Source organism: Delphinapterus leucas, chromosome 10, assembly GCF_059928025.1.
Source record: "Delphinapterus leucas isolate spDelLeu-1000000601 "Yukka" chromosome 10, BTC_Dleu_Yukka2, whole genome shotgun sequence".
NCBI lineage: Eukaryota > Metazoa > Chordata > Mammalia > Artiodactyla > Monodontidae > Delphinapterus > Delphinapterus leucas.
In genome coordinates this window covers 68,232,658-68,248,518 of record NC_143138.1, presented here as the reverse complement: position 1 = coordinate 68,248,518, position 15,861 = coordinate 68,232,658, and the positions used below count along the sequence as shown (strand labels likewise).

At 43.7% G+C, this 15,861-nt stretch overlaps 2 protein-coding genes across 2 annotated transcripts in view; one reads left to right on the top strand and one right to left on the bottom strand.

The window, feature by feature from the left end:
* Nucleotides 1-999: 999 nt before the first annotated feature.
* The window catches only part of IQCF2 (IQ motif containing F2), a gene marked incomplete at its 5' end in the record, with an annotated part of 62,224 nt that continues 47,362 nt past the window's right edge, over nucleotides 1,000-15,861 (bottom strand). Inside the window, 1 exon segment of the mRNA XM_089919881.1 lies at nucleotides 1,000-15,145. Coding sequence (XP_089776007.1) covers nucleotides 14,762-15,145 — 384 coding nt within the window.
* Nucleotides 5,077-5,530, top strand: LOC111174332 (IQ domain-containing protein F5-like). Its single transcript, XM_022572974.3, has one exon. It carries the CDS (start codon nucleotides 5,102-5,104, stop codon nucleotides 5,528-5,530), a length of 429 nt encoding a protein of 142 aa, XP_022428682.2. The 5' UTR covers nucleotides 5,077-5,101.

The window sequence follows — 15,861 nt, the reverse complement described above, 5'->3', positions numbered from 1 at the left end:
CAGGAGAAAAGACCTACATGAATCCTGAAGAAGTTATTTTTAAATGGTAAAAACTTGCTATGGGAAGCAAGTATATGTGAGTGACGTGAAGGGGTGGGCTGTAGTGAATATGTGGACGTAGTAGATCCACTCTTCTTAGCTGATGACTCATCCCACAGCTACTGGGAATACTGGCTACTGCTGGGTCACTGCTATGTCCCGTACTAGGAATTGCCTTTGGCCATAGGGAAGGGATTTGACCAAGGCATGTCCTTTCCTAAGGGGAAGCCTGTAGCTAGTGACTTATCATTGGTGTTATGAGTTGAATTATGCCAGCCACACAGGATTATCCAGTCTTGAACTTCCCCAACCCCACAATACCCTAAACAAGCAATATGGAGACCCTACAGAACTCCCAGATCTGAGGCCCAGGGTGAAAGCAAATGTGTCTCTTGGGCCAGGGCTTCTCTCTCATTGAGGTACACCCAGGGGTTCTGTTGTGGCTCCAGGTCTTAAATGCCCATGGTGAGGTCAGAGTTGGGCTGGGGACCACTAGGAAGAAGAAGAGTCTTTTGTGGGCAACCATCCCACCCACAGCCCTGGAGCAAGAATCCAAGCTGGGCCACTAAGGGGTCTTGTATTCATTCTCAGAATCCACCTGTCAGGACCTCCTCACAGGGACAGTGGACATTCGTGGACAGAAGAGAGCAGCAACAAGACTGTTTAGTGGGGAGAGCCTGAGGATTCAGGGCTGCCACTGGGTATCACCTGAAAAGTGACATTCTGTCTCACTTTCTTCTGCCCTTCTCTCTACATCTCTCTCAGACTCCAAGTCCCCATGTGCCCCCTGCCCCGCCTCCAGTTTTCTCCCTTTCTCTCTTCCAGGTTTTCCCAGTGTTACCCTTCTCTCCTAGCCCCAAAATGCTCTAGACTCCTCATCTCAGACCTGGGGATTTTCAGCGCACCCCAAGCAGAGCGGACAAGGCAGGGCATGGCAGGATCTGTCCCTAGTCATGGAGAGAAGGGTTGCAGGCCCTGAGGCCTTTGGGTCTCCAGAGGAGTGGGCTAGGGGTGGAGTCCATTCATTCATCCATTTATTACACATTCAATGAACAATTATTTTTAACCTACTATGTCCTGATATTGTGCAGCCTCTGGGGTCACAAATGTGAAAGCGGCTCAGGCTCTGTCCTCTAGGAACCAGTGAGGGAAGAGGCTGATCAGTGAACAGGTGACTACAGTAGGATCCAATGAGGACCATAGTGGAGATCTATAAGGGGGTTTGGGATTTCTCAGGGTGCAGACCTACGAAGTCACTCCGTTAGGGGCTGCCAGGAAGACAGCTGTGGTGGGGCCTGCATTCAAGGGTAACCTAGCTGTAGTGTGGGGGTGGAGGCCAAAGAAATGACCCAGGCAGGGGCTGATAGGGAAGGGCTCTCTTAGCACAGGCCACTCCCAGCAGACCTGCTTTCCTTCCCCTGCAGGCTCTGGGGCTGGGAGCATATTCAGAGGGCTGATCCCATTGACACCCTCACTGACCCCTCCTTTCTTCTTTCCGCCCCTCCCTGAAGGGGTCTACTGAGAACCTCTAGGGGGAAATTCTGGTAGAGGTGGCAGAGAATGGTGGGGGTGGGGTGGAAGAATAGGGAGACCCCAGAATGCTGGTACTTCTGTGGGTCACCCACAGTGGTCATGAGGGGTGCTTGTATTTTGTTCCCTGTGTCCCTTACTCTAGCCCCAGGAGATGCACCCCCATCATGCTCGCCTCAGGCTCCTTGGCCAGCACACCCACAAAAAATTCCCTTGGATGGTGTCACCCCTCTGTTCCTTAGCCCCCAGGGAGGTTCCTCCCTTCCCACTGGCTTCAGTCCGAGCAGGTCCTGGTGACATTCAAAGCCTCAGCACCCTCCCTGCCCCTAGGGTCACCACATCCACCAACACGCCAGTCCCTGGCAACTTCCCTAATCTGTTGTGAGACCAGACTAAGCCATGTAAGGTCTCTGCACCTCAGTCTCCTCATCTGTGAAGTGGGATGAATGTCATCGCTCCATGATTATTACCAGGGACAGCAGGGACAATGGTGACTAGGGACTAGACTCTGGAGCCAGACTAATGGGGGCATTAAACAGATGTGGGTCTCCCAGGGGCATGGCCAAACACCTTTATCTTCAAACAGGTGCTTCTTGTACCTTCACTGTCCCATGCATTGTACTCTACTATTTCCCCATTCTCCAATTTACTCTTATCCTTTCCACTCTCCCATCCCATTAACTTCACATTGACACCCCCCTCCAGCCTTAAATGGCCTCCTCCTCTTCTCTACATCTGCTCTTCCCCTAGCCCCACACTGACTTCCTCCATACTCACTCTACACATTGCAAATGCATTTCTCAGTGACCCCTGGGGCTGCGACCCTGAGAGGGGACCAGGGCCTCACGATAGCCCAGCAGGTTTTCAGAGGCCAGGAGCAGGCAAGAGGTGGGGTCCTGCTTGTGCAGTGGCTGACCTTCACCCATCTCCTCACTGTGACCTTGAGGCCTCAGGGGAAGAAGACAGGAGAGTGCTTGAGTCCACTTGAGCCTGAGATGGGGGTCCTGGGCTGGTCCTGGGGGCTTATGGGCTTTCTGGCCTGTGTGGGTCTTGCTCTCCCAGGGGCCTGATAACTAGATGACTTACAGATAGGCAAGACATAGGAGGTTTAGCCACAGCAAGGGAGTTTACTCTGTTCTCCCAACCCTGATATCCTCATCAGAGATGCTCATTGTTAATTTTTGTGGATATCTTCCTAATTTCCACCACCTTTTAAAAGAATGACTTTATACGACATGTGTGTAAATCTATGCTTATATTTAGTTGATCTTGATTTGATGAACTTGCTAATCTTGCTAAATCTTGTACATGCTTCTATATTAGTAGATAGAGAACACACCCATTCTTCTAATTGTTATTTGGTATACCATTATTTAAATGAATTGAAATCCATCATACTAAGTAACGTAAGTCAGAAAGAGAAAGACAAGCACCATATGATATCACTTATATGTGGAATCTAAAATATGACACAAATGAACTTATTGATGAAACAGAAACAGACTCACATAGATAACAGACTTGTGGTTGTCAAGAGGGGGCAGGGGGGAGAGATGGACTGCGATTTTGGGATCAGCAGATGCAAACTACTATATATATAGAATGGATAAACAACAAGGTCCTATTGTATAGCACAGGATATTCTATAACCTGTGATAAACCATAATGGAAAAGAATATGAAAAAGTACATATATATATATATATATATATATATCTGAATCACTTCGCTGTACAGCAGAAATTAACACAACACTGTAAATCAATTATACTTCAATAAAATAAATGTAAAAAGATAAATGAATTGAAATCCATTTAATGAATACCAGCCAGGCTTTAATGAGTATCACTATACACATTTGTGTCAATGGGTCAGTATTTGAGGTATTCTTCTTTGTAGCCATTTACATAGGAAAGAAAGGACAGGTCCTCTAGGTTTTCCTTAGAAGGGGCTCAGCTATTGGGAGCCATCCTGGTGCCTGAGTCATAGGTGCCCTTATGACATCACGGCTCTCTCCCCTCCTCTTCCCTTCTTGCCACAGCAGTGGCTGGAGAACAGACTTGAGAGCGATGGGAACATCTAGACCCTAACCATGGGTAATTGAGTGTAGATCTGAGGGGATTTGACCATCCCCCAAAGCCATCGGCATTTAATGTTTTATAAGAGACAGTCAGATTTACCCAAGCTTTCTGGAGGGCAGTACATTTCCCATAGTTTCCTCAGGAGGGGATCCCTTCTCATGTTTGAGATCCCAGGGAAGTCCAGGAAGCCTAGTGTGTGGGTGACTTGGCACTTAGTGGTGGGAAGAGCACCCTTACTTTCATGTTTTTCTCTCTAAACTCTGATAAGGACAGCAAACCTTCCAAATTATAATCAAAGATAATGATGAAGTCGCATTGATAGAAGAGAGCTTGAAGGAGCAAAGGAGAGGAGAGCAAGGGACTCCACCTCCAACTGCCTACCCACACCACTGCCTCTGCCTTCCCACCCCTCCCTGCGTAGATGGATCCAGGCTGTACTGTGTTGGAGAGAGCCTTGACTTGTGACATCTCTGACCCTTGTGGTCCAGTGGAGTGACCCAAAGGTCTGTGACCATGCAACTTATTGTCCAAAGAGAAATGCTTCAGGGAGTTAAAGAGACACTTATCAAAATTATACCAGGACAATAGGCATAAACCCAGGGTGTGCCAGGCAAACTGGGATGAATGGCCACCATACACAGAGCAGAAAATGAACAGGGATCCACTCCTCCTTGGCTGTCCTTTCCCCCTATTTTCTCCTTAGGCTAAGAGCTGTGAGTCCAGCCAAGGTGTGTGCCAAGGAGGAGCGCAAAGAGTTTGAGCCCAGACCACACATGGTTGAGAGCTACAAAGTGGGGATTGTGTTTGGGGAATGCAAAGGCCAAGGTACAGGAAGACTGGATCGTGTGTGCGTGTGCGCATGTGTGCACACGTATCTTTGTGCATGCGCATGCATCTTTGTGCGTGTGCGCATATGTGCACATGTATCTTTGTGTGTGCATGCATGTGTGCGGAAGCAGGACATTTACTTGATCTCTGAGGTCCAGCTGCTGCCCACAACAGCTCTCCTGCCACACCTTAGGGCCGAAATGTATGTTTCTTTTTTTAAAAATAAATCTATTTATTTATTTATTTTTGGCTGCATTGGGTCTTCGCTGCTGTCTGCAGGCTTTCTCTAGTTGCAGTGAGTGGGGGTTACTCTTTGTTGTGGTGCGCGGGCTTCTCATTGTGGTGGCTTCTCATTTTGTGGAGCACGGGCTATAGGCACGTGGGCTTCAGTAGTTGTGGCACTCGGGCTCAGTAGTTGTGGCTCGCGGGCTCTAGAACGCAGTCTCAGTAGTTGTGGTGCAGGGGCTTAGTTGCTCCATGGCATGTGAGATCTTCCCAGACCAGGGCTCAAACCCATGTCTCCTGCATTGGCAGGCGTATTCTTAACTACTGAGCCACCAGGGAAGTCCCTGTATGAGTTTAAGTGTCCCCTGTTTTCTCTTGCAAGGCCCCAAAGTAAGACTCATGATGATGCAAGAACAGAAAGCGGCTGTTTTCATCCAAGCCTGGTGGCGGGGCACCCTGGTGCGCAGGACTCTGCTGCACGCGGCTCTCAGAGTGTGGATCATTCAACGCTGGTGGAAACAGAAGCTGGTGAAGCTGCAGGAGAAGAGGCGGCGGACGTCTCTAGAATTCTACGCGCGGCAAGAATGGGCAGCTGTCAAGCTACAATCCTGGTTCCGCATGTGGTGCATCCGCCTTCGTTACTGCCGTTTGCTCCACGCTGTCCGCATCATTCAGGTCTATTGGCGCTGGCATAGTTGCCATACCCGTGGCTTTATTCAGGGCCATTACGACCTCAAAGAAAACCAACTGAATCTTCAACTTGAAATCTCTTTGGGCTCGCAAGCTTGTAGAGTACAACAGTGCATAGCCCTTCCAATAAAGGAATGACCAGGTCTGCTATATGTGTCCCCAGCTCTTTGTCAGACATACTTCAAGGAGGTCATTGAGGTAATGATGGCAAATACTTGGCATCTCATAAATCAGCTCTAAGGAAGTGGCAGGGGTTGCCTGGGGTCCAGTGTGGAGGATTCTGAGAGTCTGGTGCTCTATGAGCAGGGCCTGTAATTGATTAGCAATGTCTGCCATGGGTAGGAGAGTTGGGGTTGCAAGGCCAAGTCTTCCAACTCCAGGGAGATTCTTTCACAGTGTGGTCTATGTAAATGGTGCCCCGATGTAGTTGTGCAACGTGAAGTCCTGTGTCATCTTTTGCTCTTTCCCCCAAAGTCTTTGAACAATAATTCTTCATTCTCCCCTTCCCCAGCCTCTGGCAACCACTATTCTATTTTCTGTCTCTATGAATTCGATTACTCTAAATGCCTTATATGAGTGGAATCATACAATATTTGTCCTTTTATGACTGACTTATTTCACTTAACATAAGGTCTTCAAGGTTTAGTTGTTTTAGAGTATTTTTACATTAAGTCCACCACCTTGTCTTTCTCAGGGACAGTTTCTGTTGATTTACTTTTTTCCTTTGAATGGGCCATAATTTTCCTCTTTCTTTGTATGCTTTGTATTTTTTTGTTGTTGTTGAAGATTGGACATTTGAATCTCATAATGTGGTTATTCTAGAGGTCAATTTTTCACTCTTTCCCTGATTTTGCTGTTGTTGTTGGTTCGTTGTAGGGTGTCTCTGTGCTGGGGATCAGTATAGGTATAAACTTAAGGTCTTCTCCAGTCTTTTCTGGGCCTCGACCTTTCCCTGGGCATACATGGTGACTTTTAAAATTTCCTTGTATATGTGGTTACTTTTTTTTTTTTTTGCGGTACGCAGGCCTCTCACTGTTGTGGCCTCTCCCATTGCAGAGCACAGGCTCCGGACGCACAGGCTCAGAGGCCATGGCTCACGGGCCCAGCCGCTCCGTGGCATGTGGGATCTTCCTGGACCGGGGCACGAACCTGTGTCCCCTGCATCGGCAGGTGGACTCTCAACCACTGCGCCACCAGGGAAGCCCTATGTGGTTACTTTTAAGTGTCCTAGTCCTTAAGGGTCTGGCTCCCAAAAAGGGAAAAAGAGAAAAGGGGTGGGGGAGGAAGGAGAGGTCCCATCTCTTTAAATCCCCTGTAAGCCACTTCAGCTGGAAGGGGAGGGTGTTGCAACAACTGTGGTGGGGATTGCAACAATGGCTCCTGCCTCTGTTTCTGCACCTCTGTGATCACAAGTAGTCATCAGCAAAATGAGCACAGATCCGTAATATTTGAAGGACAGATTCTTTATTGCTCACCTTGGATTCTGCAAGCTTCATACAAATTTCTCCAGAACTCATTCACGGATGCCTGGAATAGCGCTGGGGGCTAGGGTGTCAGGGATGGATAGCCAGTACCATAAAAGCTGAAATTAACCAAAATTAATGACAGTTTACTGTCCAAATTTCTGGAACGATGCCTTCAATTAGACCCTAAAGACTCTACCAATAAACTGTTTGAACTAATAAACAAATTCAGTAAAGTTGCAGGATACAAAATCAACATACAAAAATCAGTTGCATTTCTATATAATAAAAATAACCTATCTGAAAAAAGATATTTTAAAAAGTCTCATTTACAACAGCTTCAAAAACAATAAAATACCTAGGAATAAATTTAACCAAGGAGGTGAAAGATCTATACATTGAAAACTAAAGAAATTGAAGAAGATACAAATAAATGGAAAGATATCCCATGTTCAGGGTTCAGAAGAGTTAACACTGTTAAAATATCCTTACCAGCCAAAGCAATCTATAGATTCAGTGTAATCCCTATGTTAATTCCAATGGCATTTTTCACAGAAATAGAAAAATTCCTAAAATTTGTATATAACTGTAAAAGACCCTAAATACCTAAAGTATTCTTGAGAAAAAAAGAACAAAGCTGGAGGAATCACACTTCCTGATTATAAAATATATTACAAAGCTATAGTAATCAGAACAGTATGGAACTGACATAAAAACAGACACAGACCAACTGGACAGAATTGAGAGCCCAGTAATAAACACATACATATATGTAGGGTGAAGTAATATTTGACAAGGGAGCCAAGAATATACAATTGGTAAAGAATGGTCTCTTCAATAACTGGTGGGAAAACTGTATATCCACATGCAAAAGAATGAAATTGGACCCTTCCCTTACACCATATGCAAAAATCAACTCAAAGTGGATCAAAGACTTAAGTGCAAGACCTAAAACCACAAAACTTCTAGAAGAAAATGGGAAATACTGCTTGACATTGGTCTTGGCAATGATTTTTTTGGATATGACCTCAAAAGCACAGGCAACAGGGCTTCCCTGGTGGCGCAGTGCTTGAGAGTCTGCCTGCTGATGCAGGGGACACGGGTTCGTGCCCCGGTCCGGGAAGATCCCACATGCCGCGGAGCGGCTGGGCCCGTGAGCCATGGCCGCTGAGCCTGCGACCCTGTGCTCCGCAACATGAGAGGCCACAACAGTGAGAGGCCTGCGTACCGCAAAAAAAAAAAAAAAAAAAAAAGCACAGGCAACAAAAGCAAAAATAAACAAGTGAGACTACAGCAAATTAAAAACTTCTGCACAGCAAAGGAAACAATCAGCAATATAAAAAAGCACCCTACGGCACAAGAGAAAATATTTGTAAAATGTGTGTCTGATAAGGGGTTAATTGCCAAAATATACCAGGAACTCATATAATCCAATAATGAAGAAAAACAAAAACAAACAATAACAAAAACAAAACCAAACCTAATTAAAAAATGGCCAGTGACCTGAATAGACATTTTTCCAAAGAATACATACAAATGGCCAACAGGTAGATGAAAAAATTACTCAACACCACTAATAATGGAAATGCAAGTCAAAACCACATGTGATATAACCTCACACCTGTTAGAATCGCTATTATCAAAAGACAAATGATAACAAGTGTTGGCGAGGGTGCTGAGATAAGGGAATCCTTGTATACAGTGCTGGTGGGATATAAGTTGGTACAATCATTATGTTAATCAGTATGGAGGTTCCTCAATACATTCAAAATAAAACTACCATATGATCTAGCAATCCTACTTCTGGGTATATATCCAAAGGAAATAAAATCACTTTATCAAAGAGATATCTGCATTCTCATGTTTACTGTAGCATTATTCATAATAGCCAAGCTATGGAAATACCCTCTTTCTATCAAAGGATGAATGGATACACATATAAAATGAAATATTTTTCAGCCATAAAAAGAGAAAGAAATCCTTACATTTGTGACAACATAGATGAACCTGGAGGACCTTATGGAGGACATAAGTAAAATAAGCCCAACAGAGAAAGACAAATACTGTACAATCTCACAAAGTGGAATCTAACAGAGTTGAACAGTGGTTACTAGGGGCTGGGAGGTGGGGAAAATGGGGGGCTGTTTATTAAATGGTAAAAACTTTCAGTTATATGGTAAGTTTGGGGATCTAATGGACAGCATGGTGAATATAATAATAATATTGAACTGTATACTTGAAATTTGCTGAGAGTGGTTTTTAAGGGTTCTTGTTTTAAAGAAAAGGTAACTGTGAGGTAATGGATGCGTTAACTTGATTGTGGTAATCATTTCACAATGTATACATATATCAAACCATCATGTTGTACATCTTAAATATATACAATTTTTATTTGTAATTATACCTCAATAAAACTGGAAAAATGATAAAAATATATTCTAGATACAAGTCCATCAAATATGTGGTTTGCAAATATTTTCTCCTGTCACCCAACTTGTCTTTTCATTCTCTTAACAGCGTCTTTCATAGAGCAAAAGTTTTAAATTTGGCCAAGTCTAATGTATCAATTTTCCTTTTATGGATTGTATGTTTGCAGTCAAGTCTAAGAACTTTTTGCCTAGACTTTCTCCCATTCCCCCCACTATAGATCTGGCAGCCATTAAAAGCATAAGGGAACAGAGAAATGCAAATCAAAACTACAAGGAGGTATCACCTCACACCAATCAGAATGGCCATCATCAGAAAATCTACAAACAACAAACGCTGGAGAGGGGGTGGAGAAAAGGGAACCCTCTTGCACTGTTGGTGGGAATGTAAATTGATACAGCCACTAAGGAGAACAGTATGGAGGTTCCTTAAAAAACTAAAAATAGAATTACCATATGACCCAGTAATCCCACTACTGGGCATATACCCAGAGAAAACCATAATTCAAAAAGAGTCATGTACACAATGTTCATTGCAGCACTATTTACAATAGCCAGGCCATGGAAGCAACCTAAATGCCCATCGACAGACGAATGGATAAAGAAGATGTGGTACATATATACAATGGAATATTACTCAGCCATAAAAAGGAACGACATTGGGTCATTTGTAGAGACGTTGATGGACATAGAGACTGTCATACAGAGTGAAGTAAGTCAGGAAGAGAAAAACAAATATCGTATATTAACGCATATATGTGGAATCTAGAAAAATGTTACAGATGAACTGGTTTGCAAGGCAGAAATAGAGACAAAGATGTACAGAACAAATGTATGGAACCAAGGGGGGAAATTGGGGTGGTGGTGGTGGTGGTGGTGGGATGAACTGGGAGATTGGGATTGACATATATACACTAATATGTATAAAATGGATAACTAATAAAAACCTGCTGTATTAAAAAATAAAATAAAATATTAAAAAAAGCATAAGGAAACACACTATGAGTAACTTTATTCTCATAAATTCAACAACTTAAAAGAAATTGATCAACTGTTTGAAAGTTACACAGTACCAACCCAATCAGATGAAACAGATAGCTGAGTCCCTTGGCCATTAAAGAAATTGAATTTGTAATTTAAAAGTTCTCTAAAAAGAGATCTCCAGGCCCAGATGGCTTCACTAAAGAATTTTTACAAAATATTTAAAGAAGAATTTTCACACCAATTTTACATAATATCTTCCAGGAAACAGAAAAGGAGAGAATGCTCCCAATTTTTATGAGGTCAGTATTATCTTGATATCAAAATCAGACAAAGGGAATTTTTAAAAAAGTGTACATTAGTATCTCTCAGGAACGTAGAGGTAAAAATCAAACCCAACAAGGTACAAAAGAAATTATACACCAGCACCGAGTATAAATTTATCCCAGGTAAGTGAGGCTACTTCAAACATTCAAAAATTAATCAATCCACCATATCAACAGGCTAAAGAAGAAAAATCATATGACTATATATAGTCAGAAACAGAAAAACCATTTGACAAAATCCAACACCCATTCATGATAAAAACGAAACTCTTAGCAAGTTAGGAATAGAGGGAACTACCTAACTTTAACTTGATAAAGAGAATCCACATCTAACATCATACTTTTATTGGTTCTTGGTATGATGAGTGATTTTCTATTGTATGCTGGACATTTTAGATATTATATTAGGAGGCTCTCAATGCCATTTAAATCTTCTATTCTAGAAGGCAGCATCCTATTTAGGTTTAGTATGTAGATGCTGGCCTATTTTGTGGGCCCTGTTTCCAACGAGAATTTTCTTTTCTGGGCTCTTTCAATGCAATTCTGGTCTGCTTTGTTCTTTTGGTTCCACTGGATCCCTTCTGGTGCCACCTACAAGGTAGAAGCCATTTTCCTGGGTTCCCTCTTGCCATTAGATGGAAGGTTTAGGATGTTGGACTTCTGAGGTAGAGAGCAATATCCTGGCCTGTTCACTGGCCACCTGGTGTCAGTGGGTTTCCCACTCTGTCTCTGCTGGTGCCACTGGAGGAGAGAAGGGCTACCTGGACTGCATTTTGCTGTTGGGTGGAGAGACAGGAAGTTCCTGTTCTGGATCTTCTTCTGTGGCTGGCTGGATGGCCAGGGGCTGCTAGGTCTGGATTGCCTCTGCCACTGACTGGAAGGCCAGGAGATACTAGGCTTGTTGGAGCTGAGGTACAGGAGGATCCCCTCTCTCCTCCCATTTACTTTGGGGTAGGAGATGGGTTGATCTGCTCAGGTTCTGCTGTTGCTGCTGTGGGTAGATCAAGCCTGCTTCTGTTAGCAGATGATGAATGAAGTGTGTTGGCCCACATGCGTTCTGCTTTTACTGCTGCTGAGGACAGACTGGGTCACCACTGCTAATGGATGTGGGGTGTGGAGTGGGTGGATAAGCCTGGGTTCCACTGTTGCTGCTGTTGTGAGCAGATCATGCCTGTTGCTGCCAGTGCATGTGGGGCATGGGATGGGTTGGCTTATAAGGGTACCGTAGGCAATTCAGTCTGCTGTTGCCACTAGGCGTGGGTCTCCCTGCTTAGTCTCTGCTGGGCTTCCCCTTCTTTTGACCAGAGAGCATGCTTTTCTTGTTTTGTTTGTTTTGTTTAGCTTTCCCTATGCCTGTTGTTGGTTTTAGGTTGCAGACATATCTGGTGTCCAGTCTGAGATGTATGACAGATAAAACAAGAATTCATCTAGGTGTACCTTTTAAAATCTTGAGAATCCTAGATGATCCGCCATCTCTCCATATTTCAGAGTCCTTTTATGATTGCTGAATTATTTTCAGAGTATTTACTTTGTATTTAGAGGGGAGGAGAAGGGAAAATTAGTTGACACCATCTTGTACCAAAATTGGAAGCTCTCACTCCTAGGTTTTTAATCAAATAAAGTGCAAAACTTAGGTTCACACAAAAAAACACACATATACATAACAGATTAATTTGTAATCACCCCAAACTGGAAACAACTCCAAGACCCTTCAACTGGTAAAAATTTCTGATAACATCCATACAATGGAATACCACTCAGCAATTAAAACAAATGAGTACCCACAACACCACAGGTCTCAGACACATTATGCTAAATGAAAGAAGCCAGATTCAAAAGGCTACAAATTATTATTCCTTCTACATGACATTCTGGAAAAGGGAAAACAATTCGTACATATTACAGACCAGTGGTTGCTAGGGTTTGGTGGAGAGTAGTGGGTGACCCCAAAGGGGCACAGGGGAATTCTACTTTATGTATCTTGAAGCTCAGTTATTAGGTACATATATATTCTATGATATTAAGATATATGATATTACATATATATTCTATGAATTACTGTGACTGTTGATAGATATGATAATATTGAGGTTATATTTTTACAAAGGTCTCATCTATTAAAGATATATATTAAAGTATTGTGGATTAAGTGGTATGATTTTTGTTGTTTGCCTTTAAAAAATTATGTATTTCAATAAGAAGGGAGTAATTAACTCTGTAGCCTAATGTAGAGAGAATGCATAAGAACAGAGAAATAACCAATGGATTTGGTCAGTTGCAATGTTGGTGATGTTGATGAGTGCAGTGTCAGTGAAGTAAGAGGGGTAGAAGCCTGATTGGAATGGGCTGAAGAGAAAATAGTAGCAACGGAAGTGGAAACAGTAATGGCATGATTTGCTATGAGGAGAAACAGAGAACTGGAAAAGAAACTGATTAAGATCGTATTTTTTAAAGATGGAAGAGGTAGACATTGATAATTTGGATAGTGGGGTTATGAATGCAGGATCAAACACCTTGAGATGGCAGCAGGATAATGGAGGAGTTAACCTTTGATGGGATCAAAGACCCTTCATTTATTTCACTTGGAGGGAAGGCAGCAAGTGTGGTCCAGATGGAGCTGGGATGGAGAATGAGGTGGTAGGAAGATGGAGGTCCAGTCTGCTCCCATTTCTTCCGTTAAGTGTGTGGTGACATATATCATCATTATGGAGTTCAAGGGGAGAAGGAGAATTGGGCATTTGGAGAGGAGGTGGTATGAATTATTCAATTCAGACAAAAGAAATGCAAACACACCAGACAAATTTATTGGGAAATTTGTCCAATGGAGATTTGCAGTCATGAATATGAACCGAGACCATGCCTCATGGGTGTTTTGCTCTAGCCATGCCACTCTTCTGCAGGCACAGAGCAGGTAGATAATTAAGTTCATCCCACATACGTTTGCAGAGAGAGGGCCAAGGGAAGTCAAGTTGTTCAGGGGAGAGATTACAATAATTAAGTATAGAATCTGAACTGGGTAAAGAGAGATACAAGGGTTTGTCAGGGTGATGGCTGTAAAAAAAATTGGTAGGGTCAATAGATTGGAAGACTTTATCACATCTGAAGAAACATTCTATTAGGGGTATTTGAAAGGTGAACTGGAAGGAGAGAATAAAGTAAAAAGAGAATGAAACTCCAGAAAAAGCAATTTGGGCAACAGTACACTGATTGGTAATGGTAAGGTCCAGAGCCACACTATTCAATGGAATAGCCACTAGCCATATGTGGCTATTTAAACATAAATTAATTTAAATAAAATTTAAAAGTCAATTCTTTAGTTGCACCAGGGACATTTCAAGTGCTCCACAACCATGTGTGGCTAGTGGCTACCACACTGGACAGCACTGATACAGAACATTTCCATCATCACAGAAATTGCTACTGAGTATAGCACTGCTTTAGTATGACCATGGGAGTGAGAATGGAGACAAAGGTAGGGATGGGGGTAATATCAGGGGGAGCCCTGTTTGCTACACAGCCCTCAGGGAGAGGAGTTCTGGTAAGGGAATTGTGAAGACGGAGTTGAACTGCCATGAACTCCTGTTTTCTACCAGTCCCCAGGGTCATCACCTGCTCGTCAGCATGCCCAGTCACATCTATCACTAAGGCCAGCCTCCTGTCCTTTACCTGGGGCTGCACTGCACTTCTACCAGAAGAGTCAGCCACATGCTGACCTTTTCACTAGGTGATTGCCAAAGATACCTTGTCTGAGGCATCTGAGATCCCAGTCAATCCCCAACTGCAGGCGGACAGAGAAGACCCTCACTGTCTGTTCTCATGTGCAGAGGTACCCAAAGTCTTCAGGAAGATGTAGCTCACCTGTCTCGCAGATTCCTGGCGAGAAGAAAGGAATGGGGCTGGGGATGGGAGCTGGGATTTCTGGCTCTGTTATATTAAACTAGGACCTTGGTTTCTGTTTTGACAACTAAGTAAGTAGCATATGGAATTGTCAGTCCAGAACAGGGTTCATGGGCACGAAGGAAAAACCTCACTAAAGTTCTTTCCCAGGGAGAAGAGGAGGCAGCATGGCTTAAGTCCTAAAATTTCCATTAGCTGGTGGGGAGACCATGAGACATACCAGATCGGGTTAGACCTTTACTGAGGACAGGAGACAGTGCCGCTTCTTGCCATCCCTTAGGGGTTGATGATTTCAATGTGGAACTGCAGGTGAGTGGCTGTGACTACACAGTGGCCCCGGAGAAGAGCACAGGTCTGGTAGTTGTGGCCTTGCCAGTGGTACTGGATCATGTAGATGGCGTTGAGCACCTGGCAGTATCACCAGTGGATGTGCCACATACGGACCAAAGACTGGAGCTTGACCACTGCCCTCTCTGTGTGTGCGTAGGAAATCAGGGCTGCCCTCCGCTTCTTCTGCTGCAGCCTGTCCATTGTCAGTCTCCACCAGCACTGAATGATCCAGGCCTTGAGGGCTGCGTGTAACAATGTCTGGCATACTGGGGTTCCACGCAACCAGGCCTGGATCTTCTTGGCTGCTTTTATTCTTTCTTTTATATTTTTCTAGGCAGAGATAAGAGAGACCACTCAGGGAACTTCCTGCCACCAACTTCTAGGATATTCCTGGAAAGGGCCTTGATTCTTTTAGTAGTCAGCCCTTCTTTGGAGACTTCAGGGGAGTTAGCAGGACACTGAGAGGCAGAAGTCCTGGGTGGTGAGTCCTCCTCTGCCAACATGGACACATCACCTTACCCTCAGAGTCATAGCATCCTCCTCTTGACTACCTCACAGGTACATGGATCAAGAGAAAAACCATTAGTAACTAGGAGGGTGCATTAAGAATGTGAGGGACTTAGTTGTACTCTACCTCTTCAGTGCTTATTGGGTTTGGGAGGTTTGGCCTCATAATGCTTTTGCCTGGTATTCTCTGCTAATTCTAGTCCCATTGGCTGATTTCTTTCTGCCACAACACTGTATTTCAATATGGCGGTGAGTTTTTAACACCGTCATCACATATTCTACTCCCAGACTCCCCATACTGTGAACATTCTACTTTCTAATTCAGAGTCCTCACATTCTCATCTCCCAGCTCATGCATTTCTTGATGGCTTTCCTTCTCGCCATTCACTCTTTGTGTCACAGTCAAACCCAGAGCCAGAGAGTTCATGCTGAGAAGGAAGTGAAGGAAAAATAAGCCGGTATTGAATTGACTCCTGATTACTTTAAACTCTGGATCCCTAAGAGGCACAATTCCACACCCTCATGACACTGACATAAAT